This window comes from Solea senegalensis, unplaced genomic scaffold, assembly GCF_019176455.1.
Source record: "Solea senegalensis isolate Sse05_10M unplaced genomic scaffold, IFAPA_SoseM_1 scf7180000015071, whole genome shotgun sequence".
NCBI classification, from domain to species: Eukaryota; Metazoa; Chordata; class Actinopteri; order Pleuronectiformes; family Soleidae; genus Solea; species Solea senegalensis.
The window spans coordinates 32,775-56,804 of NW_025321214.1; the positions used below are offsets into that span (position 1 = coordinate 32,775).

At 40.2% G+C, this 24,030-nt stretch overlaps 1 protein-coding gene across 3 annotated transcripts; it reads left to right on the forward strand.

Moving 5' to 3' along the window:
* Positions 1-976: 976 nt before the first annotated feature.
* Positions 977-23,913, forward strand: golga1 (golgin A1). Of its 3 annotated transcripts, XM_044017098.1 has the most exons (24): positions 977-1,171; positions 2,986-3,287; positions 6,021-6,111; positions 8,448-8,522; positions 10,254-10,351; positions 10,432-10,464; positions 10,773-10,901; positions 11,281-11,450; positions 11,551-11,662; positions 11,751-11,834; positions 11,958-12,083; positions 12,451-12,546; positions 13,069-13,164; positions 14,872-14,967; positions 15,582-15,722; positions 16,036-16,110; positions 16,642-16,731; positions 16,829-16,931; positions 17,780-17,940; positions 18,359-18,517; positions 19,100-19,159; positions 21,326-21,550; positions 21,654-21,740; positions 21,969-23,913. In XM_044017098.1, the coding sequence occupies exons 2-24, from the start codon at positions 3,159-3,161 to the stop codon at positions 22,047-22,049; spliced, it is 2,517 nt and encodes an 838-aa protein (XP_043873033.1). In that variant the 5' UTR covers positions 977-1,171; positions 2,986-3,158; the 3' UTR covers positions 22,050-23,913. The 3 variants fall into 3 exon arrangements, with proteins under 3 accessions (XP_043873033.1, XP_043873035.1, XP_043873034.1); XM_044017100.1 differs by lacking the exon at positions 14,872-14,967; XM_044017099.1 differs by lacking the exon at positions 8,448-8,522.
* The last annotated feature ends 117 nt before the right edge of the window (positions 23,914-24,030 follow it).

Sequence of the window (24,030 nt, forward strand, 5' to 3'; positions counted from 1 at the left end):
TATGGTTCATGTGTCTGCAGATGACGAAGACGGGGAGTGAGCAGGTTTTTAATTTTCTGTAGAAAAACTCATTTCTTTCACAAATGAATTAGTTAAGTTGGATGTGACAATTTTACATGACATATTTATCTTAATAATGCATATTGTGATGGACTTAACAAAGGTTATGAACTAATTATAATAGGTGGCATGAAAGAAACATGATTTGTTTTGTTTTAGGGAGCAAACAGTACAAATGATTAGGCTGAAGGGTGAACACAGGTGACCTTTTCACCTGGGAATGTCAGTAAGGATTGCCTGGGGACACATAGGAGCCAGGAATTGAACCCTTGACCTCGCTCTACCACTGAACCACTGTCATCACATGAAAATAAATTCCTGAAATAACATAAAAAAAGTGTGTGGGGAGGAGCTGACTTATGGGAAATAAATGAATTAAAATCTCAACAAATGTGCTGATAGATTCATCAGAAGATTATTCTGCCTCTTTCACCTGAAGGTCTGTCCCTATAAGAACATTACAGTGGAACCAAACACCTCTTCTCTTTTCCTATGAACACTTAACTTCCGGCTTTGTGTTTCAGAAGTGTGCACTTTTGTCTACACACTGACTGACAGGTCTACACACATGTGCACACTACACTGGTCTTCTTTGGCACCACTACAATGCCGGCACACCAGTCTGTTGGTTCCTCCACTCTGCTGATTTCTCCCAGACCCAAACCATTTTGGGAAAGTGGGGGCATTTTGGCTGCTCCTCCCATCTTAAAGGGGCCTTTGGTGGTTAAGACCTGGTTTTAGGGTTTAAGGTAAGGCATTTAGTTGTGACGGTTAAGATTAGGGTAAGGGGTTAGGGAATGCATTACATCTGTAAGGGTCCTCACTATGAATGGTTCGCGCGTGTGAGACAGCCGTTGTTCCTTCTGTGACCTGCAGGCGTCGCTGCTTCAGAGCGCAGCCACAGCCGTGACGTCGTCAGTCGTCTGTGTGGAGGTGATTACGTGTAGCTCACAGACTAGCACTAGCACTAGCAGTAGCATCAGTGACAGCAGCTACCTTGTCAAACCGGACAGTGCCACCAACGAGTCACCACAGTAGGAGTTGTTGGAGTTTATTCCGAGTAAAATGGATGAAATGCGGCCCCGGACTGATATTGTTCGAAGTTAATATGGTAAGAGAAAGAACCAACAAGCTAGCGTCAGCTTTAGCCGGTGGTGGAACGTTAACTCGCATTGTTGTGGCTACAGGAGCTAGCTAGCTAGCTAGTTGTCTGTCAAAACAGTGGCCGACGATGCCATAGTACACTAATTAATGGCGTCAGCAGTGAAAGGCTTTGTTTTGCTGTAGTTTGTGACTGACGTTCAAACACATGACAGTTAATGACAGTTATCAGCTGTGAGACACTGCAATAAAACCAGTGTAGAGTCACAGTCAGCGATCGAGAATCCATTTTAAAGTGTTTCTCTTCGCCACTGCAGTACATCACTGTTTGTTCAGCACAGGTCCTGTAGCGCAGTGTGTGCAGTTGTATTACAGCAGCATTGAAGGTTCTTATCTGTATTCTTAGGGTTTATTAGTTTTTATTAGCTTAGGGGTTTTTTTTAATGTGATTTTGCCACCTCATTTAAATATAGGGATATGTAGTTAGACGTTTAGTAAAGCTTTATTTATTGAGCAATTGAACTACTCTGTGAGCAACTTCAGCCAACTGAAGCATCAGAAATCTGTCATCATTCACTGATGATGAGAACGTGGGTGCTGCCAGGCTCTTTACATTAGTCTGACTATACCGATAATGTCTCAATATCGATATTGCCTGCGATATGAGTATGCTAAATATTGTGTCATTTTACAGAACAGACAAAATGACCTCTGCAGTCCCCACGACATTTAGTTGCGTTCCTCTTTAGAGCGTATTCTATGTAGTGTTCGGATTGTACCAGTGTTTACTTGTTTTGTTTACTTTTTTTTTTTATTTTGATGTCATTTAGTCTAAGACTTAAAATGTTTTAGTTGAAGTTGCTCACAGAGTAGATCATATACATACAGTACATGTATATATAGACACAGTGCATACACATATATGTTTATACATACAAATATGTGTTTATATATGGTTGGAAGAACTCAACCAATAGATATTGACACACACAAAATGGAGGATGGGTGGGACCTAGTAGTATCTGCTATTTCACGCAGTAAACTCGTGGTAAAATGTTTGTCATGCACCTGTGATTATGCAGCAATAGAATCACAGGTGGCATGATTACATACTGTTTATAAAACTAACACACACACACCACTACCAGCAAATATATGGTGCATGCTTGTATGAGACTATCCCCACAGTCAGGTACATGTAAGGAGGTGCAGTAACATTGCGTCCAATCTTCAAATTTGTAGTCGGAGCAATCCCAACATGGGATTCCGAGATGACTTATACCGTTAACAGCACTTCTGTCCTTTCTATTTCACAATAAATGAGTCACACACATAGTACTGTGTAATTATATAATAATAATAATGATGTTTAACCATAGACGCTGTTATCGACTGGTGTTGTTAATGACGGCTCGTCCGAGATGTGCTTGTGTTTTCGACTTCTCAACTGGAATGAAGTGAACTCGGCAGTGACGTCACTCCCAGGTCCGAGTTCCAATATAAATGGATTGCAGCATAATATACATTATTAAAGCCTTCTGACAATGTCCCAGTGACCAGCAAGGCCTCTGTCACCATTGTTGAGCAAGCCGGATCTTATTTCCATATTAAGGAAATCTGAATAATCTTCCAGCCACTTCTCCTTTCAGAGGAAAACTGTTTTTTTCAACTCTTTCTGAAAGACACTCGGGGAACAAGGCACATTGTCAGGCTCTAAACCCAAATTGTGGGAGACAGACAGCTAAAATGCCTGTCATCAGAGCATGCACTTTGTTTTTTGTTTTCAATGTTGACATTTTAATGAGCACTTTTGTCTTCATGTAGATGTGGCATGATGGAATCACCACCATTGAATTCTTCTGAGTGGGACACACGGACACGGCTCTGTCTCAGTCCCCAGAACAAGGAGCCATAAACTCCATGCGTCGAGTGAAGCCACGTACTCCACAGACACTGCGATTTGCACTGGAAAATAGACACTGACTGAAAGACAAGCCATGTTTGCCAGGCTGAAAAAGAAGCTTGCAGAGGAAGCAGCCACTGCTCCGCGGAGTGGCGTCCGTATACCACGCACCATCAGCAAGGAATCCATCACGTCAGTGGGAGCAGACTCAGGCGATGACTTTGTGAGTGACTCTGTGAAGTCTTTAGAAGCCTAATGTTTGTATGTTGTTTTTCAGCAGCTTTGATTTACCCGTGTTTTGGATGTTTTTGTACTCACTAAAACAGTATACACCATCACAAAGGAAGAGTTTTGGCGCGTTTCCACTGGCTCGACTCACCTCGGCACGGCGCGGTTAAGTTTCCGTTTCCTCTAGCATAGCACTCGCTACCAGGTTTTATTAGTACCTGCACTGGCGAGGTTCCAAGCCGGCCATTGATTGGTCAGACTGCCGTCACAGGAAGAGACGTCCTACACCAGAATCAAGCCGAACAATGCCCACCTGTAGATCAGTTAAAAAGACTTTAAAGTCCTAAAAACACAGAAGCATGCAAAGTGGATGCTGACTGGCGTGGCCGTGGCTCCACAGCTTGTGTTTGCCAGCTCCATTAATAACAAATGCAAATGGATAGCCAGGAGAGGGGAAGGGAGGGGGGAGAGTCAGCGTTGAGTTTTCAATGATGGTGAGGATAACGCTGTAGACGATGGATGGCTGTCTTACAAACATGTACATACAGTACACAGTAAACTGTACATGTACTGTGTAAACTGGAAAATCAACCAGACCGATGAAGACGTGTGTTGTGTGACATTTATGTGATGGTTGACATGCGTTGGGGGCAGCATGGTAATGTCAGAGATGAGGCTGATGGACTGCGCTCCAGCTGCATTAGTAAACCCCTCTGTGGCTGCATAAGAGCCTTTTACTGCCTCCCTCTGGCATAAAGGAGCTCCAGGCACCATCTCACTGCTCTGCATCACTGCCAAATGTAAAGATGCTCAGTGTTAAATAGAAAAATAAGCATGATGAGACAAACACATTCATCTCAGGTTTGAATTCTTAACACAGAGTTTAAGCAGTAAAACAAACTCAGACTGAAAGCGACGTGTTTCCCTCTGCAGGTTATTTTTAAATCAGAAGGCAGGAAGCGAGAGTCATTTGATTTTGTCTTGAGTATTTATTTTTTATCAACTTGCTTCACACAGTGGTTTCATTTGTGGGTTTTCACTTTCAAAACTAATGACAAAACGGTGTTATTAAGTAATCAAGGGCAGATTTGCTTGTGATGTCATTAGTCAGTTGATTGGTTGGTTCTAGAAAAGATTGGCACTGTGATTGAAACAGTCATCTATCAGAAAGCTGTTTGTAGCAGGGCTTGGCTGTGATTAATATAGTATATATTAATATAGGATAACAATGATGTTGTCTCTTAGTAGTGCTTGTAGCCCAGATACTGTGTAACTCACTGTTGGGAAAGTATCCTCGTTCAAGCAGGGCACCATAAAACGGGGGTTTTGTATCAGTTATTGCCTTTCAAAGAGTAATAATAATAGATGAAATGGAACCAAATCACTAAACCACCTTTCACGGGTGTAAACCATTGTATATGAGTCTCTAATGTTATTTGCTGATTCGGACGAGATAGGGACAAGATAGGGACGAGATAGGGATGAGATGACTCCATCCCAGTTCTGCTTGGATACTGGGTCAAGGACAGGAGTCCATTTGAACAGCGTTGTTGATGCTGTGCATGGAAATGTAGGAAATGTACCGACTGTTTGATTGAGGAGGAAATCTGGTTTCATAGAAGAGCTACTCTTATTGTTAGTAAAGGAAAGGCACTAACTGGTGTTAACAAAGACGGTATCATCTCTCACACAGGGAAGCCAGACTGGATACATTATTTAGTGATGTTGCCATCTGATACAGTGGCTGAAGCAAGTATTCACTGCCCTCGACAGCCCTTCACTTTTCTGTGTAGTAAATGAAATGAAACAATTGAAAGGAATGACAAGTTTATCCTTAATAACACATTCAGAATGTGAAAACTTTCTTTTTAGATAATAAATGTGAAAAAACTGAAACATTCATACTAATGCACTGAATGTTGCTTTTTGTTCCTTCAAAGTGACTTTTCCAACAATAAATGTGCACAAATGTGAAGAGAGCTTTGAATACTGAACCCACTTGTTTGACCTATGATAACAAGTTAATCATGTGGTTTCCACAGTTTACTCCACATGTTATAAAATGTTGTACTTTAACCATTAATACCATTCACAGTGATGTGTTTCTCTCATCTAAAACAATGTTTCCCAAACTTTATATACAGGGACCCACTTTTTAAAGATGGGAAACCAATTATTACTCAAATTACAATATGGCAGCCATGATTGTAATGGCAGCAAGCTTCTTTGTCTTAGAGGCTTTACACACGAAAACAGGTTCAATGTTTTTTTATACTGTATATATATATATAATATTGGCTTTTGAGTCCCAGAGTGGGAAAACCTCAGATCACCACCCTCTACTGCACTTCCATGTTCCATGTCACTGTCTTTGTCGCGTTAGTTTGTTGAATTTGTTCTATGACAGCGTTCATTTGCTTTCCCTAGTCGTCCACTCTGTCTCTGCTTCTGTGATTGTATACATTGTAATGGATACTTTTTATAATAAAACTTTATTTAAAAAACGTTGGTACACAGCATGCTCAACGTCCCTTTCTCCATTGTTGGTGTACTTCTGTAACATTGGTATACCATATGTGTAGTGCTTAACACAAATGAGTGTAAAGTTCTGTTTTCCTGTAGGTAAGGCCTTGTGCTAGATCAGTCCAAATCTAAAGTCTTGAAATTGCAAAGAAATCTGAATTCTAACTTGAACTTGCAGAATATCTAATGCTATGTGTTTCTTCAGGCATCTGATGGCAGCAGCTCCAGGGATGACCTGCCCACTCTGCTCCTCAGAAGGAACGATCAGATCCGGAAGCTGGAGGCCAAGCTTTCAGGTAGGACACGTTGGACTGAAGCTGAACTGAAGCTTTCAGACGTTCTTCAGAGGAGCAGTGTGTTAGAAGACACATGTCTGCAAAGAAATTGCCTGGATTTTCTGCTGTTTGTTATATTAATGGCAAACTCTTGAGGATGTCTGGACCAGGTTCTCCACGTATTCTCTGGAACTGTGTCTGAAAACAGCGTGTGTATGAGCAGCTGCTGTAATCTGTAAGTTATAGATCCAGCGGCTGCTGTGAGCATAGCCTGGCCTGCATCCATGCCCTCTTTGCTCATCAGAAGTAAAAGAGTGATGTTGTTTTTAGCTGACAATTGACAACGCACATGGAGCATCACTTACAACCTCCGCTAAATATAAGCTAACTTCTTAACTTCCGGCCAGTTGTCGTAAAGGGGAAACCTGGATGTTTTAGTATTTAGCCCTGAGGGATTCAACATGGCCTAAAATCACAGCCTCCGCTAAATTCTATAATTTGTCGCTAAATACTCTCTGCATCGTTGGCTACATCTGGCTGGATTATTGAAAACCAGGAAGTGACTGTACATCAACTGAGGAACAGTCACGACACCAATGCACCTACAGACTCAGCTGTTAGCCTCACGGGTGCTAACAGATCACATTTTTACACTATATTCTTTATTTATTCTACATGTTTACACTATATTCTTTATTTATTCTACATGTTTACACTACATTATTTATTAATTCTACATTTGTATACTATATTCTTTATTTATTCTACATGTTTACACTATATTCTTTATTTATTCTACATGTTTACACTATATTCTTTATTTATTCTACATGTTTACACTACATTCTTTATTTATTCTACATTTGTACACTATATTCTTTATTTATTCTACATGTTTACACTATATTCTTTATTTATTCTACATGTTTACACTACATTCTTTATTTATTCTACATTTGTATACTATATTCTTTATTTATTCTACATTTTTACACTATTTCTTTATTTATTCTACATGTTTACACTATATTCTTTATTTATTCTACATGTTTACACTATATTCTTTATTTATTCTACATTTTTACACTACATTCTTTATTTATTCTACATGTTTACACTACATTCTTTATTTATTCTACATGTTTACACTATATTCTTTATTTTTTCTACATTTTTACACTATATTCTTTATTTATTCTACATGTTTACACTATATTCTTTATTTTTTCTACATTTTTACACTATATTCTTTATTTATTCTACATGTTTACACTATATTCTTTATTTTTTCTACATTTTTACACTATATTCTTTATTTATTCTACATGTTTACACTATATTCTTTATTTATTCTACATGTTTACACTATATTCTTTATGCTTTCATGGTGCAGTAATTCATTACCAGCCCTTTGCCCCTTAAAGCACTCTAAAGCGCTGTTTAGAAAAGACATTTGTTTGTCTGCCCAGAGTTTTCATAGGGAGATGGCTCCAGGTGTGTGGACATTATAACATCTGCATCTTATAATTTCCACACAGTTTTTATAGTTTATCCCGTAATCATTCATTCAACATCTGGATCTTAAGATCTTCTGAGAGCTTTAAACTGAGCTTTAATGTAAAGAAGAACTCCAGTTCACCTTCACTGTGCTTACCATTCTATTCATGGAAACGTAGTACGATCACATCAACTCAGATTTCACATTAATAATGAACGTGCTCGGCAGAGGTCCACCTTCAATGGTCATTCACATAAAAGTGAATTTAATTAAAGTTTCTTCTTATCCACATGGAACCAGCGTTTTGGGAGCACAACATTTTTTTGAAAACCGGTCCAAGTGTAGGAAAATCTGAAATCCTCACCAATGCGCTACACGGGCCAAACACTGATGTCATAGCCCCGCTTGCATTCACTGTCGGTTATCTCCGTCGTCGTCGTCGTCGTCATCTTCTTCTTCTTGTGTTTGGAGATTGTTTGGTCTTTGTCAGTGTAATGTATGTGTCTCTAGTTTTGGTGTATTTCTGTACTCACGTTGTTTGTATGGATAAAACAATGCTGTGTTTACAGAAAACTTGACAAAGTTGAGGTAACGTTCTGTGTAGAGACTTTTATTTTTACACACACACCAAGGGTTAAAGGTCACACATTCCCATTCCTTACATACTCAGTGATAGTACTTGTAGTACTTTTGCATACCATTATTTCTCAATCACTTTTTCCCCTTTCCCCTTTTCACTGTCTGTTTTACTGTCATCTGCCTCCATCTTGCTTGTCTTTTGTGTGTGTGTGTGTGTGTGTGTGTGTGTGTGTGTGTGTGCTTTTTAAACTTCATCATCCTACCCACTCCCCAACACTAGACTACGCTGAGCAGCTACGAATTATGCAGAAGACCAAGGACAAGCTTGAAATTGCTTTAGAAAAGCATCAGGATTGTACGTACCTCCACTTTCCTCCCGACGAGCTTCCTGTCTGTCATCTGTCTGTCAGCTGTCTGTCAGCTGTCTATCAGCTGTAGTGCATCCTAATCATTTTTCTACTGTCATGAGCTGTAGAGGTTTGTTTTGGTAACGCTTTAAAATCCACCCTTCAACAATTACAGTGTGTTATTAGTGTGTTGATTTCAGCTTTTTCCCGGGAAACTAGTGTTTGTGCATCTTCTGTCTGACAGTGATGTTTAGATTGAGGTTGTTAAATTGAATTTGTAGACTGACTGACCTAAGGATTCTAAGGCCTCTAAGGATCAATACGTATTCCTTGAAATCTGGTGAGAAAATGTGTTATGCCGTATTTTGCGATGGCAAATTGGTGACGGCAGAGTTTCCATGAGTTTAAAGCTGTTTAAACCATCTGACTGTCAATTTATTAGGATGTTGGTGTTTTTGTTATTGGGGAATATTGTTTACTGCATGTCACAGAAGTGTGAACAGCCACAGGTGAGAACTGTATCTGAACTGTAAATAGTAACATTTTTAAAGAACTGACAAACTGATGAGTGACAAAGTTCCTGTTACAGCTGTGTAAACTGACTTTAAGATCGTAAAAAACCATCTTGTCATAGTGCGAAATGGCTCCGATCATTTTTTCTCTCCTGTGGCACTTCTACGTTTCCATAGCATTGAGCCAAAGTAATGTAATGAATAGCATCCAATGCCAAATTGGCATTTTGGACACAGATTTGTTGTGTTTTTCACTGGTTGTCAGATTTGTCTTTTCACTCATGTCACTCTCGGCTAATCTTACATGAGTGAATCTAAATGTTGTGGCTCCAGTGGTGATAAATAATGATTGAAATATTACAAAGCACACGTGGGTATGATCAATGAGCAGCAGAGTATCGAGTGAATGAAGGCAGTTGATGTTCAGCTGTATTCAGTGGACATGAGGAGTTACAATGAAGTCTACGAGGAACCTTCTCGCTGTCATACAGAGAAATCCTTTCCCTCAGTTCAGATACTGTGATGTGTTTTCAGGGCTTCAGAGAGTAGACCTCGTCACTTTCACTTCTTCAGGGTGGATTTCCTTTCTTCATAAACAGCATTTAATCTTTGTTGCATTAGGGCTGGGTGATATGGTCAAAACAATCAAATCACTATATACATTTATCATTCACCATCGATGCATATAACAATATAAATCCAATCAATATTTCTGTAAGGCTGCGTGATATGGTTCGTAAATAATATTTGTTTTTCTTCTTTTGAGATGTTTGTAAATACATTTACATGTGGTAGAAACAGTAAAACTATACTGTATATTTAATTTATAATATTTAGTGTCTTTCACAAATGTATTCAATATAATACAGCAATATAATCAATGCAACTGCCTTTAAAACCAGGAAAAGTCATTACAGATACCTTATGTACAATATATATATATATATATGTGTACAGTATGTGTGTATATATATCTCTATATATCTATCTATATATATGTATATACCGTGTATAATGCACATACTGCCCAGCCCTAGTTGCCATGCATTGCTTTTCTCTGCTTCTGAGGGAACACGCCTCTTAATGTGACTGTTAACTTTTCACAGCTACTAACAGTGCCACGCTCATGTATGTTATTTCTTTTGGTTGCATACCAACCTTTCTATCTGGTTTCCATGTTCCTGTTTTCCCCACTCTCTGCTTCTTCCTTTCACTTTCACATTGCAGCGGCGATAAAGAAACTCCAGGAGCAGAGCGAGTCTCACCAGGCTGGCAGAGCCAAAATGGCCGAGGGGATGACTTTAGCTCTGGAGAAGAAGGATCAGGTAAATGTCACTGTCCATGTTCTAGCTCAATGCTGAGTTGTGGTTTGTGTACTTATGTCTTCACATGATTCCACTTACAGGATTGGATGGAGAAGATGGAAATTCTGGAAAAGGTACGTCTTACAATACATAATATATATATACTGTATGTGTGTGTGTGTGTGTGAATCTTTCAGAATCTGACAATTCAATTCAATTCTGACATTTATTTAAGATGAACTTGCAAAAGTATCCTGTGTATAGCCTGGGTGATGTGAAGGTCTGACATATATACTATTGATGCATACATATATATGTATATATATATACGTAAATAAATGTTAAAGAAGTCAATCAGAAAGATGAACAATGTAATAATAATAATAATAATAATAATAATAATAACAATAATGATAACCCTCTGACTGTTGTGTTTGTGTAGGAGAAGACTGAATTGTCGGCTCAACTGCAAGACATGATGGAGCAAAGTCTGACTCTCTTCAAGAAAAGGGATGACCTGGATGAACTGGAGGGTTTTCAACAGCAGGAGCTGGCCAAAGTGAAACACATGGTGTGTGTGTGTGTGTGTGTGTGTGTGTGTGTGTGTGTGTGTGTGTGTGTGTGTGTGTGGTGTGCTCTGCTTGATCTGCTCTCCCTTTTCTGCCTTAGAAGAAGTTTAGAGGTGAAATAGAAACATGTTATTCATACGGGTCCAGTGTGTCAGATTTAGAAACAAATAGTTCCATTTGGCAGAAATGTAATATAAAATAAGTGTACAATCACCTAAATGTATAATTCATTGTTTTCATGATCACAGAATGACTTAAACATTTAATCAGCAGCGTGATTTTAGAGCTGAACTTTCAGAGGACAGTCACATTTTTAATGATAATGAAGGCGCAGTGTGACTCTAACGTTAGTGCATGCTCTGTTCTTTTTTCTTCTGTCAGTTGCTGAGGAAGGAGGAGCAGCTGAACCAGCAGGAGCGACAGCTCCACAAGAAAGAGGCTGAAGTCCAGTCGGCAAAGCGTGGGCTTTCTGAGGCTCGAGGGAAACTCCAGACTCTGGAGCAGCAACATGACGAGAGCTGCAGACTCAACTCTGAACTGGAAATAGAGCGGTAAGTCATCTCCAAAAAAGAGCTAAATAAAGACGTTCTATTTCTAAATACTTACTACATAATACTACAAAAATACTAGTCCAAAGTTTGATTTGTGCAGAGAGGAACTGCTGCTGCTCAGAGAGGAGGCCGACAGGAAGATCAGTGAGCTGGAGGGAAAATGTCAGGAGCTGCAATCGGTCGTCCAGCAGGTCTCTGAAGACTTCCAGAAGGTCAGGATTGAAAACTCAGCTTCCACATACACTTACAAAACCTTTTTTAACCATTTCAAGTTTGTGAAGTGCTTTTTTTTTGTGTCAGTCACAGAGTATGGTGTCAACTCTAGAGAATTCACTCCGTGATTTACAGACTGAACATGATTCTCTAAAACTGCAACAGCAAAAGGTCAGATGAACATCTTTGACTAACGCAGTGTAAAAGGTGTCAGACTGTTATATGTAAAACAGAGACTTTAGTTATAAACTTGTTTTCTTATTTTAACACATCTCGTCCTTGGTACCTCGGCAGGCTGCTGTGACAAAGGAGGAGAAGGAGCGCTTGTTGGTGGACCTTCAGAAGAAAGTCACCTCCCTGGAAAGACGACTGCAGGGGAACCTGAGTCAGGATGAGCATCTACAGGAGCTTCTCCAGGAGGTGAAGAACTTACACACCAGAGCATTCCCTTTAATTTGAGTCGTTCAATCTGTAAAAATGCAATTATTTTGATCAGGATAATCGATACATGACTTTTTCTTATCTTCCATGTCTGCCAGCTATACTTTGGCAAAATCCAGTCCATACTAGGGCTGTAACAATTAATCACTGATGATTATCGATTATTAATGATTTCTAAATGATGATGATTAGTTCAATAATCATGCCTCAGCACAGAGTGTGTAGAGTGCTGTCAGTCACTTTCATCACGGTTGTTCTTTACTTAAAACTTCACTGGTCATCACATTGACTGTAGGAGCAGGAGCACCTGTTTATATCAATGTTTATATCATTTGTTGTTTTTCAGAAGTCCATCCTGGAGCAAAGTGTAGCTGAGACCAGAGCGGAGCTGCTGACCGTGCGGACAAACCATGCTGATACTGTCAGCTCACTGGAGGCACAGGTAAACCAATCCTATCTGTAAACCCCACAGTGAACTTACTGTTGGTTTATGTAGAAGAAAAAGTTCTGACCATGTGGCAACAGGTCGTGATCTCACCCGTAAGAATCTGAATGCCAGACTGTAGATGAGTTAACAATCCTAAAAACGTGGTTCATCTCCAACAATTACCAGGGAAATGTCTCAAATCGCAATATTTAACAGAGGAGTTAAATATTGAATGATTTTCCACTGAATTCGGATATTTCCATCTGTCTTTCCTGATTCCCTCTGCATCACACTGACCTTTATCCTAGCCAATAATGTGCTGATGTAGAAAGCTAAAAGAAAAGGAGCATAATGCAAATGACCTGATGTGTGTGCTATTTAGTGTATAAGTATGTGACAGAGTGATGTAGGAGGACAATTCAAACCTGTTCTAATGCCATCAACTCAACATCCAAATGTTGACTTTACTGCTGATGTTTCCTGTCATTCAATGAACATTATAGTGGATCTACTACATCATCTGTCTCTTATGTGAAGGTTTCCAGAATGAGCTGCAGCATCACTGAGCTGCAGACCCTGCTCCGACACAAGGACGACTCTTCCAGGGCCTACAGAGAGAGAACAGACACACAAGTAAGCACTCACTCACACACACACACACACACACACACACACACACTCACACACACACACACACTCACACACTCACTCACACACACCACACACACTCACTCACACACACACACACTCACACACTCACTCACACACACTCTCACACACTCACACACACCACACACACACACACACACACACACACACACACACACACTCACACACTCACACACAGTCACACACACACACACACACACACACACACACACACACAGTCACACAGTCACACACACTCACTCACACTCACACAGTCACACACCTCACTCACACACACACACACAGTCACACACTCACACACACAGACACACACTCACACTCACACACTCACACACACACACACACACACACACACACACACACTCACACACTCACACACACAGTCACACAGTCACACACACTCACTCACACAATCACACACAGTCACACACCACACACACACACAGTCACACACTCACTCACACACTCACACACACACCACACTTGTCACACACAGTCACACACCTCACACACACACACACACACACAGTCACACACTCACACACACAGTCACACAGTCACACACACACACTCACACACACACACACACACACTCACACACACACACACTCACACACACACACACACACACACACACACACAGACACACACTCCACACTCACACTCACTCACACACACACACACACACACACACACACTCACACACTACACACAGTCACACAGTCACACACACTCACTCACTCACACACACACACACACACACACACACAGTCACACACTCCACACACACACACTCACACACACACAGTCACACACAGTCACACACAGTCACACACACAGTCACACACACAGTCACACACACTCACACACACCACACTCACACACACACACAGTCACACACTCACACACACAGTCACACTCACACTACACACACACACACACACACACCATTCACACACACACACAGTCACACACACTCACACAGTCACACACACACACAGTCACACAGTCACACAGTCACACAGTCACACAGTCACACAGTCACACACACACACTCACTCACACACTCCTCACACACAGTCACACACTCACTCACACACACACACTCACACTACAATCACACACAGTCACACACTCAGTCACACAGGACACAGTCACACAGTCACACACTCACTCACACCCACTCACACATCAGACGAGAAAACAACAGTCAAATTGACTTCCTTCCTGTGCTGTGGGATTTTCGCTGGAAGTGACGGGATTATTCGAGGGACAGCTCAGGTTGAACAGTTTGGAAATAAAGTAAGCGAGGCAAAGGTGAGATGGTTTGGTCATGTTCAGAGGAGGGACAGTGATTATATTGGACAAAGGATGTTGACGATGGAGCTGCCGGGCAGAAGGAAAAGAGGAAGATCCCAGAGAAGCTTTATGGATGTTGTGAAGGAGGACATGAGGACAGCTGGTGCAACAGAAGAGGACACAAGAGAGAGGACAACTGAAGGGAGAAGCCCAAAGAAGAAGAAGAAAAACAGATCACTGCAGAGGCGTCTGAGAAGTGTAACAACAGTGTCAGTTCTCTGTGAAGGACCATGTTAAGTCCTTCTTATAACGGCTCTGTTGATTGACAGTGCTGTCACAGCCAGTGTCATACTGACCTAGTGTGTGTTTCAGGTTTGTAACCTGGAGCAGCAGGTCCTGGAGTGTAGTGAGAGACTGAAGAGTGCTGAGCAGCACATCACAGACAAACAGCAGCACATGGATCAACTGGTGAGGACCTCACTGTTATCTGACCACTCAGGTGTAAATCCACCTGAGGATGGATCGTTATCACATGTGCTAAAACATTTCAGAAGGTGATGCCATGTGACCAGATTGTGTAAATGAGATACATCTCTGATGTTAGCATGATAGCATGTGTGTTAGCAGTTAGCATGGTTGGTATGCGGTGAAGCACAGAAAAAAGAAAACAACAAAAACAGAAAGAAACAATGTAGTTGCCTGATTTAAGTTATTTTATTATTATCATTATATCGTTGTTATTATTATCATCATTATTATAATCATTATTATTATTATTATTATTATTATTAATAACAATAATAATAACATTAAGTTATGAAGTGACACAAATGTATTCAATATAATACATATGGAAGGAAGATTCATCACAGATAACCTATCATCACATGATGATATGATATTCTGTGAAATTCTGGTAACAAAGTATTTAAATCTTGGTCAATACAGTATATGAATAAAAATCATTAATATAGAAAGCTCTGCTGTGGCGAGCCCTAAAAGGAGAAGCTGAAAGAAGAAAATTGTCGGTTTTTAATCATGCATTTGTGTGTGTGTGTGTGTGTGTGTGTGTGTTTCTTCAGCGTGCAGTGTGGAGTGCAGAGAAAGCCTTTCTGGACCAGCAGGTGTGTTTGTTGCAGCAGCAGAGTGAGGAGAAGGTCGCTCGACTGGAACAAAGCATTGTGTCATTAGAGAAGGATAAACAGACGCTGCGGGACAGATTGGTATGTTCTTTTCTTTTTCACTTCCTTTGATGTATTTATAGCTTTATTCCAATAAATACACATTACGATGTCTACAAACTCTGAAAGAGACAGAATGAAGAAGGCCTGGAAAGAAAAGAAAAGTTCTAAAGTAAATTGACCAGACAATGATAAAAAAGACAAGTGACGACAGAGAAGTGGGATTACGATGTATGTATATATTTCAGTGCTCCCTAAACACTGTTTCCAGGTGGATGAAATGATAAAAAAATAACCTTCACCTAAACTCTGTCTTTAATTAGCAGTGAAATTAACTTTTTTGTTTGTGCGACAGGCTGATGTGGAGAGGCAGAGTGATGATGTGAATGCCACACTGACGCAGAGGATGGAGGAGCTGGAGCAGTGCAGGGTAAAACCACAGCAACACAAGGCCACACTGACATAGATGAAGCAAATAATAATCTTCATAAAATGCTAGAACGAACTGTAATCTGCAACTGAAGAATAGAAATATGACTGTGATTAGGAAAACATTCACATCAAAACAGAGGGGAATAAAAAAGAAACATTCCAAAAACTGCTCTGATGTGATCTGCCTTCACGGCTTTGAATCAGAATCAGAATCGGAAGACTTGCTCCCTGCTCTTTGCTGTAAGAGGCTGTTGGAAAACATTTAAAAACATTTAAACATGGTTTATAAAATTTCAAATGTTCATTGTAAATGTAGCTCAACTACTCATCAGCCTGATTAATGAGTAATAATCAGTATCTGTATGGACACATCAAACATAAATAAAGAATGATTAAGAACCTTACAAGGCATTATATGAAGAACATTATAGAGTGTTTAAACCAACCTTCAGGTTCTCATGTGACAGAACAAGTGCTCATACACTGGAGCTGCTGTTCACACACACAAACACTCTGTGTTCTCTCTCAGCTGGAGCTCAACAGTCGGCAGACGCTGAGCACAGAAATCGCCAAAGCTCTTGAAGAAAGCAGGCGACAGAAGGAAGAGCTGCAGAAACAGGTCTGTACACACACACACACACACACACACACACAGTGTGGATGGGTTTGTCATCCTGTGTGTGACTGTCTGTCTGTCACTGTCTTCATTGTTAAAGGTTGGAGAGCAGGCCACATCCCTGCAGAGCTCACAGCAGGAACTGTCCACTGTCACTGAGAAGCTGGCGCTCGCAGAGGAGAACATCACAGCTCTACAGAACGGTACGTGTGCTTATTTCTATACAGGTCACATTTCAGGGGCTCCAAAATAAACCGACCATAGACTCAAACACTGTTCATGGCCAGGTATGGCCTGTTACCTGACAACAAGCAGATCACGTCTGCAGCTGACTGCAGAAAGATATGTCGACACAAGTGAAGAAAGCCTTCATTCCAAATAATAACCACAACCAAATAAACATTCAGATAGAAAAACATTAGGATCAACAATGTAGTACGTTCTCAAAGAGAAGGAAGAAGAAGAATCCACAGGAGAACTCAGAAACACCAGAGGACCTGGGTTCACAACACAAGAGTCAGTCACGTGATCTCATGCTTTTCACTCACTGAAGACTAAAGTGACCAAGTGAGCAAGCATATCCAGGGAGGAAACTCATTCACTGCAAACCATTTTCAACCAACTATTAAAAGAAGCCTTTCATTTATCATGATTTGAGATTGTCCCTTTATTTCTGAGCCCCTGAAAATGACCAACCATTTATACAAATGCTTATAATTTCTCAACACTTAATGCTTTTAGGTGGAGCTGTGTTTTCTTTGTTCATACTGATGCATGTGTGATAAGCTCCACACACATTCTGTCAGAATCTGAGATCGAAAATGACTGATCTATTATTCATGATAAATGGATTTGTCATCTATACCGACTGAGGTTGTTTTAAATGTGCTTTATAAATAAAGTTGACATTGACCAGTAAAATGCTATAAGAAGTCAACTTTTTTAGAGTTTTACTGGGATGCAGAAAAACAACAGTCAGACGGTATCACTTCAGTGTTTGTGTTTCATGCTGATGACATTTCCTCCGTGTGTGTGTGTGTGTGTGTTGCAGAGGTGCAGAGTGGACAGGCCTCTCAGGTCCAGCTGCAGGAGCAGGACGAGCGACTGCGAGCTCAGCTCAAGCAGATGGAGCTGGACAGAGACTCTGAGCTGAGCAGCCTGAAGACGGAGCTGCTCAGTCAGACAGAGCAGTTAGACCGCTGCCAGGCACGGGTCAGTCAACCTCAGCCTGTGAACACTGACTCTACATGAGCTCCTAACTACATCATACAATACTTGAGTCTGAAACAAGTGTCCTGGTGGTTTCATTTGTCGGTGACACTTTCCATCTCTGACCAACTCATACATGGGATTTTAAGATGGCTGCCATCACACAAACACTGCTACTGTTACAACAGTTACAATAGCACATTGAATCAGTCATACACATACTGTTTAAAAACAAATAGGCTGAGGTAAATCCATACACAACAGCCTGAGAGAACAATCACGCAGTCAGTCCACATTTACAGCATATTTGGTTATTTTGTTAGTATTATGATCAGAATGACTTGTCTCGTTGTTACGTTTCCTGTCTCCACTGATTGTGTCAGTGATGAAATGCTGGTTTGTGTCCTGTGCTTGAGTCCAGGTCTTGTATCTGGAGGTGGAGGTAGAAACTCTGACAGAACAGCTTCACAGCCCTGCAGTGTGTGAGGACGACCACAACGGGAGTGTGACGGTGGATGATCTGGATCACATTCACAAAGTCAACAGAGAGTTGGAGCAGCAGCTCAACGACAAGAACAGGGTCAGATACTTATTGTAAAGTATGCTACTGTCCCGATATCTTCACTACTATGTTCTTCATCGCAGCCAGAGAACACTGGTTATTAGACTATGTTATCCACTACTGATGCAAACCAACAAAGGTTAGGTTATGTGATACGTCTAACGGGGCCCCTCATTATTATTATTATAATAATAACAGTAGTAATGATAATGATAATAATAACAGTAATAATGATAACAATAATAATGATTAGCCCTCAAAGAAGCTTAAATATAAGCATGTTACTGCCATCCATCCTGTCCTCAGCCAACCTGCACCAGGTTCTTCATTTCTGTCTCTTTTGCTGCTGTTTTGTTTCATATTTTTATAATCCTACCAGAATTAAGCCATTCATTCATTCATTCGTTCATTTCATCTAGACTCACTTCCACACCTCTTACTTTATTTTACAGTCGTCACCATAAAAGCTCTGTATCCTTCTTTGTTTTAATGTCACAGAGGAAATATTCTTTGTGCTTTTTGGATTTTAGTGTTCAGGTGTTTTAGTTACAGTTGTCCACACATGTTTGATGTCTTTTGTCTTTTGTCTTTGTCGTGCAGACCATCAAGCAGCTGCAGCAGAGACTGGCTGAACTGAAGAGAACACTGCAGAAAGAACTGGTAAGGTAGTGAAGGCAGTGTTATTATTAACATCATCATCATCATCATCATTAGTATTGTTAAAAAACAGGAAGTGTAACGAGCTGCTTCACAAATATGTCTTCTCTAATGACAGATGGTCAGTTTCAGGCTTTCATCTCTAGTGTCCAGTTACAGATTAGTATTAGTGTAGTAGGTTAGTGTATTAGTGTGTAGGTTTGTGTATTAGTATTAGTGTAGTAGGTTAGTGTATTAGTGTGTAGGTTTGTGTATTAGTATTAGTGTAGTAGGTTAGTGTATTAGTGTGTAGTATCTAGTGTTAGGTATTAGTGTAATGTATTGTAGTAGTGTAGGGTAGGTTAGTGTGTGTAGTATTAGTGTAGTATATTAGTATTAGTGTAGTAGTAGTGTATTAGTGTATAGTAGTGTAGTAGGTTAGTGTATTAGTGTGTAGGTTAGTGTATTAGTATTAGTGTAGTAGTATTAGTGTGTGTAGTGTTAGTGTATTAGTGTGGTGTAGGTTAGTGTATTAGTGTAGTAGGTTCATAGGTTGTGTATTGTATTAGTGTAGTAGGTTAGTGTATTAGTGTGTAGGCATTAGTGTAGTAGGTTAGTGGTGTAGGTTGGTATTGTGTGTAGTGTTAGTATTAGTGTAGTAGGTTAGTATTAGTGTGTAGGTTAGTGTATTAGTAGTGTAGTAGGTTAGTGTATTAGTGTAGTATTAGTAGTTAGGTTATGTAGTGTGTAGGTTAGTGTATTAGTGTAGGTTAGTTAGTAGTATTAGTGTGTAGGTTGGTGTATTAGTGTGTAGGTAGGTATTAGTGTAGTAGGTTAGTGTATTAGTGTGTAGGTAGTATTAGTGTGTGTATTAGTATTAGTGTAGTAGGTTAGTGTATGTATTAGTGTAGGTTAGTAGGTTAGTGTATTAGTGTAGGTTTGTGTATTTGTATTGTAGTAGGTTAGTGTATTAGTGTAGGTGTATTAGTATTAGTGTAGTAGGTTAGTGTATTAGTGTAGGTTAGTGTATTAGTGTAGGTTAGTGTATTAGTGTAGCAGGTTAGCATTAGTGCAGGTTAGTATTAGTATTAGTGTAGTAGGTTAGTGTTGTAGGTTTGTGTAGGTTAGTGTATTAGTGTGTAGGTTAGGTATTAGTGTGTAGGTTTATTAGTAGCGTATTGTATTAGTGTAGGTTAGTGTATTAGTGTAGGTTGTATATAGGTTAGTGTATTAGTGTATTAGTGTAGTATTAGTTATTGTGTAGTAGGTTGTATTAGTAGTGTATTAGTGTGTAGTGTTTAGTGTAGTGTAGTTTAGTGTATTAGTGTGTATTGTATTAGTGTAGTAGGTTGTATTGGTGTATTAGGGTGTAGGTGTATTAGTATTAGTAGTGTAGGTTGTTAGTGTAGTAAGGTTTTAGTATTAGTTATTAGGTATTAGTGTGTGTACTGTATAGCGTGTGTAGTGTAGTGTATTAGGTAGTGGTTGTTAGTGTGAGTTAGTGTAGTAGTGTACATTAGTGTGGGGTTGTTAGTGTAGTGGTAGGTTAGTGTATTAGTGTAGTAGGTTAGTGTGTAGGTTAGTGTATTAGTGTGTAGGTTAGTGTATTAGTATTAGTGTAGTAGGTTTGTGTATTAGTGTAGTAGGTTAGTGTATTAGTGTATTAGTGTAGTAGGTTAGTGTATTGGTGTAGTAGGTTAGTGTATTAGTATTAGTGTAGTGGGTAAATGACTAAAAGGCAGAGGAAGCAGAGTTAGAAGTACAGGTGCGTCCATCGATCTGCATTCTCTGTTAAAGCAGCAAGACGATGGAATTCCAGCTGATATTAGATAACTGGTTCTAGTGGCTGACATTCTCTTGTGTGGTTGCCACCATAACTTCATGCAGACTGGAGCTTGTAGAGGTCAAAGTGACTTCATGTGTCATGTGTCTTCATCTCTGACAACTGCAGCTGGAGCCACAGATCAGTCTCCACGTATCATTTCCACATTTGGCACAAATGCTCACTTGGACTCAAGGATGACCTGCATTTGGAACATTAAATTCCTTTGAAGTCAACATGTGCATGTCACGTGATTCTGGGGAGATCGGGAGCTGCGTTGGTCAGAAGACATTCCACAACCACTGGGCAGTGTCATCTTCCTAACTGTCCTGTTCCCTGAGTGTAAACACAGATGCATTTCTTTGTAGAAGCTGAAGTCTGAACCAGAGGCTGAAGTGAAGGAGAAGCTGACAGAAAGCCGAGCAGAAAAGCAGGAGAGGTTTTGTCCGGAGCTCTCACCGGTGTCCACCCTGAGTCCCCCGACCTCCAACACCACCGTGACCAACACGTCCGACCTCAACGACTCACGGGAAATCAACTTTGAATACCTCAAACATGTCGTCCTCAAGTTTATGTCCTCCAGAGAGGCTGAGGTAACTCTGCTTTACTCGTATTATACAACTGTTGTATAATACACTTGTTAATAAATACAGTTGTATGATATCGATCGCTGTGTGTTCTGTGTTGCTTTAACAGGCGTTTCAGCTAATACGAGCTGTTTCTGTGCTGCTGAACTTCTCCCGTGAGGAAGAGGACATGTTGAAGCAAACTCTAGAGTACAAGGTTTGTGTCACACGAGCGCATCATTCAAGCAGGGCTGCTCCATTATGGAACACATCATAATCACCGTGCGTGTGTGCGTCCTGTCCGGTGTGCGAAGACCTTTAGAATGATACGTACTCTCACGTCAGAGTCTCCGTCCTTTATTACTGCACTCATTTTTTCCCACTGTTTTCCCACTCAAGTGTGAGCAGTTGTCATGATAGACTCAAACCTGCTGTTTAATTGCAGATGTCCTGGTTTGGGTCCAAGCCTTCTCCTAAAGGGACGATCCGGCCTTCGGTCTCAGGCACCTCGACTCAGTGGAGATGATGAGCAGCAGCAGCAGCAGCAGCAGCAGCAGCAGCAGAAGCTGGAGCTGAAAGGATTTACCTCCATGAGGAACACGTTTCTAGCTTTAAAATGTGAACAGTGTTGTTGTCACAGAGCTGCACAGGTCGTGGATAAGGACAAATTCATCATCAGTTTAAAAGGATCATATTTTCTTGATAATGGTTGAGGTAAATCTGACTAAGCATAATTCATACATGATTTAAAAGTGACCTGCTGAGAAAATGACATCAGCTATTTTAGGAACTATTTTTGAGAGAAAAAGGAGCCTGACTTGATAAACTAATGTTGCCTGGTGTGAGTCTGAACAGCTGCTTCTTCCAACTGTATCATTTTAAGATAAACGAGGGGTTTGTGTTTAACACTAACACATCAGGTCTGGGCCACATGCATGAACATCTGGTTTTTCATGTAGACACGGATGTTCGGCACATTGCACATCACAGTTGGCCACAGTGCTCGCATGCACACAAGAATTTAAACTGATTTAAACCACTTATGGAAAGGAGTTTGCTGTAGAACTGCTTTGTCCCTCACACCAAACTCCATGGTCACACAGGAGCTGTTCTTCCATCATTAGGAGACGAGCAGCTCCTGTGTCTCTGAGTTTAAATCGCTGATAAGAGGTTTTGTGTCCTGTGCTGAAGATGATGAGGGTTTTATTAGGCGTGACTAAAATCAGTGTTTCCTTGTGTTCGTGCTGGCTGCCGTGGTTTGACCGTGTGTCTGTATTAAACATGACCTTACACGTGCTGATGTCAGTGTGGTCAGTCAGGGTAAACCATTACAACTGCTCTTCATGACCACTGACTGTTCTCACCACGACACGACTTTCTCTGGGCTGTAGGCTCCAACCTAAACCACCAATAAGCTAAAATAACTTGTTGTTTGAAAGAGCGCCCCCTTCAGGGTCAAAGAAGACTCCAAATATGGCTGCCACGAGCCTACACTGATGAATCTACAATATGATTGATGTGGACTTTATTTGACTGTTTGGTTTATAATTATTATAATAATAATAATAACAATGGTGTGGTGTAATAAGTGAATTTGATGTAATTAATGCCAGAAGGACATGCTCTACCTTTACCTGCCTTTGCTAATGTAAATGAATGTACATTCCATGTGTCTATTTATGTACAGAAACATGTACATATGGTATGCGTCGAGAACTTTATAAATCAGTGGATGTAAATGGTTTGATGTTTGTTTTGCAGTATTTATCATATTTTTAAATCAGTGGGAGGATCTGCATGTCTGCTGTTCAAACGGAATCATGGGATGTCCAACGAAAGCAGAATCATTGAATCATAGAACATACAAGGGTCGTCGTCTAAACCAGTGGCTCCCAAAGAGCGGGTCGAGACCCACAGAGGAGTTGTGGGAGATGTTTTTGGGTCCCCCATGCAATTTTCCCAATGTTATAGTTAAGATTTATGGGTTTATATTTTATATAACATGCATAAAATTCTAAATGATATCAGCTGTAAATGAGTTGCTTCATTATGCACAAATTTGCTCTTGTCATGATTTATATCAGAGTTATGAGATGGGTCTCCATAGAAAGTTAGGGAAACACTGGTTGTTCTTCATGTCATTCATCTGTTGTCTTCATACTTCCATAGCAAGAAAACATCTGTGACCACAGAACGTTTCCCTGCTGGGTGATTAAATACTGTCTCCATGAGAATCTAAACAAAGAGTCAATGCACTAATTCTGCTGTGGTAAAACTCGCCAAACAGTCACTACAGTGTTTGTCTTTTTGCTTTGTATGATTTAACATTTGCTGCTGGGTTTCCCTTTTCTCTTGTTTCTTAATATTAAAACCAAAAATCTAGAAACCTCCCTGTGGCTCTGGCTTCCTCTGTATTGGGAAGGGTTTTTTTTTTTCTAATAATGTAATATTTTAAAATGTGATTATAATTTGTACATATGCATGTATTATTAACATTTATAAACTCA